The sequence below is a fragment of the Benincasa hispida genome, chromosome 10 (assembly GCF_027475165.1).
Source record: "Benincasa hispida cultivar pf3 chromosome 10, pf3_genome.v1.1, whole genome shotgun sequence".
In the NCBI taxonomy this organism is placed as follows: Eukaryota; Viridiplantae; Streptophyta; class Magnoliopsida; order Cucurbitales; family Cucurbitaceae; genus Benincasa; species Benincasa hispida.
Window position 1 is genome coordinate 33,649,307 of NC_143487.1, and position 6,174 is coordinate 33,655,480.

General features: G+C 34.4%; 1 protein-coding gene across 2 annotated transcripts; it reads left to right on the forward strand.

Annotated features, from left to right (window-relative positions):
- Positions 1-456: 456 nt before the first annotated feature.
- On the forward strand, positions 457-5,688 carry LOC120089258 (plant UBX domain-containing protein 4). Of its 2 annotated transcripts, none has more exons than XM_039046681.2 (5): positions 457-1,066; positions 2,341-2,614; positions 3,116-3,211; positions 3,308-3,721; positions 5,448-5,688. In XM_039046681.2, the coding sequence occupies exons 1-4, from the start codon at positions 585-587 to the stop codon at positions 3,692-3,694; spliced, it is 1,239 nt and encodes a 412-aa protein (XP_038902609.1). In that variant the 5' UTR covers positions 457-584; the 3' UTR covers positions 3,695-3,721; positions 5,448-5,688. The 2 variants fall into 2 exon arrangements, with proteins under 2 accessions (XP_038902609.1, XP_090161909.1); XM_090305783.1 differs by having other exon boundaries at positions 459-1,066; positions 5,445-5,688.
- Positions 5,689-6,174: the final 486 nt, after the last annotated feature.

The following is a 6,174-nucleotide window of genomic DNA, read 5'->3' on the forward strand; positions in this document are numbered from 1 at the left end:
GCTTGGTTTTTTTAAATTATTGGTAAAAAGTAGATAACTTAGGAAGAAATTTGAAGATAGAAATAATATCTATAGGCTTAATTTTTAAAAAACAAATAATTACCAAACTGGGTCTTAGTTAAAAAAAACTACACTAGATACCTTGGACATATAAATTCAACATTGTACTCCAAACACAGATGTATGAATTTAGCGTAAATAACTCTGCATTCCAAACACAAATATAAAAACTTCAAACATCATATCTCAATTCAGTATCCCAAATAGTTTTGTATAGAGATGTTAAAATTGATCCTTGACGCACTGATGGAAAGGAACAACGCCCGTCAAAAAAAAAACGCCGCCGTTTCAACTATTCGGATCCCCGATTAGGGTGGACCAGTAGGGGCGGCACTTAAACGGCGTCGTTTGGGCGACTTGTACAGTGGAGAAGATATTTTTAATACTTAGAAAAAGAATCAATGAAAATGGGGGAATTGGGCATGGAGGCTTGCCGAAACTCCAAGCCATCATCATCATCCTCATCCTCATCATCATCACACTAATCAGATCAGAGGGAAGCCAAATCTAACTAAAAATCCACCATGGAAACGGAAGCTCAACACTCGAATCCTCAAAATGATGCAGCTGCCAATGCTGCTTCCATCAACTCTTTCATCGAGATCACTTCCTCTTCCAAAGAGGAAGCCCTTTTCTTCTTAGAGAGCCACAATTGGGACCTCGACGCCGCCGTCTCCACCTTCTTGGATAACCACGCTGCCGATGCCGTCGACGCCACCGCCACTGCTACCGTCACCCGCCCAGTTGCACCGCCTGATTCGCCTGAATTTGCTCCTTCGCAGTCGCCATCGCGTTCTCGCTCTCCTTCCCCACCTGCTTCTCGTGCTCCTTATGAGCTCCGTTCCAGGAGAGCTAGGGGTGAATCGGAGAAGAAGGACGACCATAGGGCTTCTGGTAGCAGGACGCGTCGCATCCGCACACTTTCTGACCTAAACCGGCCGGCGGAAGGGGACTCTGATAGCGACTCTGATGACCTACAAGAGTACTACACTGGTGGTGAGAAGAGGTAGGTTTTATACACTTTCGTTTCTTACTGGTTGCATTAAGCGTACGCCTGGAATTTGGATTGAAGGAACTGTATTAGAGTTCCCGAATTCTGGAAATTTTCACTTTTTTTTTCGCGTTCTAATAGATATGACGATCGATTAAGCCAGATTTGTTCAGTTCGTCGATTTTTAGATTCCCACTGTTCTCTTGGAACATAATTTCGTATCTTCAGTTGCTTACATTTTGTTAGTATTTCAATGGAATATACTGATGATCAATGAGCAAATTTGGTGGGCGTTTATTATTTTCCATAACGATTACTGAGGGAGAGTTCAGCTATTTTACTCAGGAAAAGCATATTCTGTTGACTGCATCTTTTATGCGAAACTAGAACATGTAGGATTTAGTTTATCTCCTATTTCAATGCTTTTATGAACTCCTCGCCTTTTAATTGCACATATCATTTGTCACTCTAATTTGAAGATTCTATTGTTAAGTAGGTTTAATCTTATTTGATATAGATTTTTATTTTGCTTACATTTTCTTACAAATTACAATTATGTGAATGCTGTTAAACTATGAGTTCTTCAAACCATGTTTGAGAGGGACATGGACATCCACTTGAGAAATAACTTTTCCCTTGAACCTCCTCCTATACATCTTTTTCAAGTTTCATATATTGGTAAATGCTATATTCTTATGAATATCTCCCAAATGTGATCCTTATTTTGAAGGAAATAAAATTAGATTAGCACTAGCACCAACCCTTGAGGGGAAAAATCAGAATTTAAAGAAACTTCTGAAGGAGTTAGAATTGCTAGAACAGTTTTATATAGTCTAAATAAATTCAATAATCTTAAACTTTGCTTACTGCACATATTATATTTGATGTGGGAATTATACTACTGGAAAAATAATGAATGGAGGAAAACATAATGTTCATGAATGATATCATTGTTTATTTATATAAATTCATAAAAAAATGATATAAAAAACAAACTTGCGGTCCTCTAACTTGGAATGGAACAGAGTTCATTTTCCAGTACAGGATGGTAATTATTTAATGGTCATGCATGCATTATGTTTTACCTAATTGGGTTGTGTCATTCTCTTGTAGCCATGCTTGCTTCTATAAGATATTTTTCAAATTTTATAAGTTAATGTAAGAGAGTAAAAGTATATGTTTGCAGTTTAAAGGTAACATATACCGGATAGTATAAGTATGGTCCATCATACAAGTACGCTTGAGTTTGTTGTCACTGTTTAGTGATTTTATTTTACTTTTACTGGCAGTGGAATGCTTGTCCAGGATCCTGCCAAAGGTAATTCAGTGGATGCAATTTTTGATCAAGCAAGACAATCAGCAGTCGATGTACCTATTGAGCCATCTTCAGCTTCTAAAAGCTTTTCTGGAACTGCAAGATTGCTCTCTGGGGAGACAGTGCCATCAATTCCTAGACACCCGGAGGCTGTCACTCACACTGTCACGTTTTGGAGGAATGGATTCTCTGTTGATGATGGTCCTTTAAGGAGGTTGGATGATCCTGAAAATGCTCCGTTTTTAGAGGTAACTATATGTGAAAGCCCAATTTTTGTGTTATTCATGGTTCCCAAAGTTAAGCTTCTCTTAAAGGGTCTTTGAGCATGCAACTTGACTAAAGGTGGCACGCTGTTGCCTATGATGTTAATTTTCCTTTATTGCCCACAGACGTCAATTGATCTGGCCTTTCAGAACTTGAACAATGCATATAGATGAAAGATTTCCAACCTTCCCAGTTCTGAATAACTTGCAAAATACTTTTTACTCCTTGGTATTTCTAAGTTAATGCTAGGTTCATTTGTTATCACTTATCAACACTGATAATCTGAGTTGGTTTTGTTATGCTGGAATCTTTGTGATTGTTGGAAATCTTTGTGAAAGTGATAGTTGGCTTTATTCTCTTAAGTTTTCGCTATGGAATATTGAAGTCCAAGATCCAAGCTTCTTTGATTTTATTTTCATGATTAATCTAAGATCTTTTATTTGTGATGGATGTTTATATCTGATAACATGTGTATGTTATGGCAGAGTATTCGTAGGTCAGAGTGCCCTGTAGAGCTTGAACCCGCAGATAGGAGGACTTCTGTCCATGTTAACCTTGTCCGAAGGGAGGAAGACTACCCAGTAAGTTGATATCCTTTTAGCAACCTATTTTTCTGTATACCGTTTTAGTATTCCCCATGACTTCTATTATTCTCATTTCATCTCCTACTGATACAGGAACCGGTGAAGCGCCGCCATGCTCCATTCCAAGGTGTTGGGAGAACATTAGCTAGTGACTCACCAAACTCAGTTGCTCCTGAGCAGACTTCTGCTGCTATATCACTGAATGTTGCTCCATCCCCATCAACAGGTTTGGTTGTTGACGACTCACTGCCAATAACTTCTCTTCAACTAAGGCTGGCAGATGGGACTCGGATGGTCTCACGCTTCAATCACCACCATACAATCAGGGACATTCGCAGGTTCATTGATGTATCAAGGCCTAGTGGTGCAAGAAATTACCAACTCCAGACGATGGGTTTCCCTCCCAAACAATTGGCTGAATTGGATCAAACTATCGAACAAGCTGGAATTGCCAATTCTGTTGTGATTCAGAAATTCTAACAGGCTGAAAAGCCTTCTAGGCCAAAGGTTAGCAAACATTTAAACCAAGTTTTTTCATCCTTATGTCTTGTTTGGGTTTTGATAGCTATGTTCAAGTATAAGTTTGCTCTGACATGTGGCCTAGTATTTTATAGGGCCAGTTTCCATTTTAACTGAATTATCATGTTATGATAGTATAGTTTTATTCCATTCACAAGAATGATACTATAAATTATATCTATCTTTTCTTAGTTCCGAAAGGATGTGAAGCCGTGATACCTGAGTGATTAGGAGAAACTGAGATCTTGAGAACCAATAGGAGACTTTTATTTAGCATGGTGGTCAATACAAATCACATCAAATCACAACATATCAAGTAAAAAGTGGCTTTAACCATTTTAAAATTACTCTTGAATAATGTCTTTAATCTTGTGGTAGAAACTAGAGTTGATTTATATTGAAAAGTAAATGATATAAGAACTTGAATGACTCTCAGGAAAATTGAGCTAGTTGACTCTCTCTCTTGGAGTCTAAACCAACTAAAATAGTACCCTACTTTCCTCTCCTTTCACTCTATTTATAGATTTATAATCAACTTCAAATAACAAACTCCCTCAATTGCTAATTTAACCTTAAATTCCCTAACAATATTTTCAACTATCTACCTACATTCTTATCATATTGCTTGTGATGGTCAGTGTTATCATTCACTAAGTTAATGTTAGAACAACATTTATTCTAGCACCTCGACTATTCTTGTAGGACCATTGCTTGAAATCGTTCTCTATTTATATGCGCACTCATTTACTATGCCATTCACGATGGTTGTGTAATTGTTTAATAAAAAAATTATTTATTTATGATAATGTTAATTTGAAAAGCTAGGTAAGTTGATGAGATTTGTAGTGTTTGGGATGACACTGATAAAGTGATTTTCCACTCAAAATTGATTTTGACAGATTAAAAATATATTTCAGAATGATTTTAAACATGCAAATTGGATTATAACTGAATTAAAATCACTCTCAACTATCTTACCATATAACTAACTTGGGCCCAAAGGTTAAATTTTAGGGGAATTGGAGCATAATAATAAGATTTATGGTAACTTATGTGACATAACCACAAATTTCTAAGTCTAAGTTGGATTTTGGTAAGTGTAGAATCATAAACAAAGTCAAGTTCTGTATGCAGGCCTCTTGATTTTCTCGTGTACATAATGTAATCTACATATTTTATTATTAATTTAGATTTTGTTTAACCACTTTTTGAATTAATCTTACTTTAATTAAATATCAAGATTTTTCTACAAAATTTTATATTTTAAATTTCCATAAATTATCAAATTTCATTATCTAAACAAATTTCAAATTTATTCTAATCTTTAAATTGTTTTTCATAATTTTATACGTATTCTTAATAAATTAGCTGGATATTTTCCATATCTTTGAAGGTTTAAATTTTTTTATATTATTAGGTTTTTATATTATTTTAACGTTTTGGAAAAGAAATATTCATCACTATCGTAAACAAATACCCATCATTTTTGTTATTCACACAAAGTGTTTATCGATTGAGGTTTTTTTATGATTTTTTCACAAGCGATTGTTTTTTTTATGGCTTTATAATGGATTAGACTTCTTTTTTCCTCTTTTCCTCTTTCCATTGATTTATCGATTTTCCTCTTTTCCTCTTCATTTGTTCCTGTATAACGATTCAATCTTCTTTTATTTCATTATTATAATGAGCTTCCTTTGTTTTTCGGCCAAAGAAGATGAAATCTTGTTCACCGAAGAGAATCAGAGTTAGACACTACAATAAATCGGAACTTCCACGGTTGTAGGGAACGTCGGAGAATTAGAGTTTTGATTTTTGTGTGGTGGTTGACTATTTTCAGATGTACTTGTGAATCTTGCAAGTTATGAGATTACCTAATTTACATTTACACATATAGTGTAATTGTAATATGAAGTCATGCGATTTTAATCTTCATTTTTTGTGTTTCCAGATTTAAATTATAGATTCTCTTAATTTTTCTCCAACAATATTTATTTAAATGTATTTTGTTATCAAACTCTGCTTTATCTTTCTTTATTATTTGTTTATATATTTTGTTATTATATTAATTTTTTGTGTGTATATTATTACTATTTATATACCTATTTATTATTTTGATAAGATTTCTTTTATATTGTTTCAATTTTTTTTTTTTTTTTTAAAAAACCTAACCCTTATTTCCAAAGTTTCAATATATTTATAATTTTTGTGAAAAAAATTTAAGCACTTTCTTCCCTACATATTCAAAAATATATATTTTTTTAAAAATCCTAATTCTACTTTAGCTCCCTCTTATCCCATCCTTTTATTTTTCTCTTTCCTATTTCCCTTGTAGCCATAACATCTCCCAAAATTCTCTTTTAAAATCTATGCTAGCATACCCTCCCCACTATAGTCGCATCTTGGGTTACCTTATTTAGAACCTTTCATTCTTTCTTCCCTCA

Coding starts and splice junctions, on each gene's coding strand:
- LOC120089258 (XM_039046681.2), top strand. CDS start 585: ATGGAAACGGAAGCTCAACACTCGAATCCTCAAAATGATGCAGCTGCC. Junction 1,067..2,340: donor TACACTGGTGGTGAGAAGAG/GTAGGTTTTATA, acceptor TTTTACTGGCAG/TGGAATGCTTGTCCAGGATC. Junction 2,615..3,115: donor AAAATGCTCCGTTTTTAGAG/GTAACTATATGT, acceptor ATGTTATGGCAG/AGTATTCGTAGGTCAGAGTG.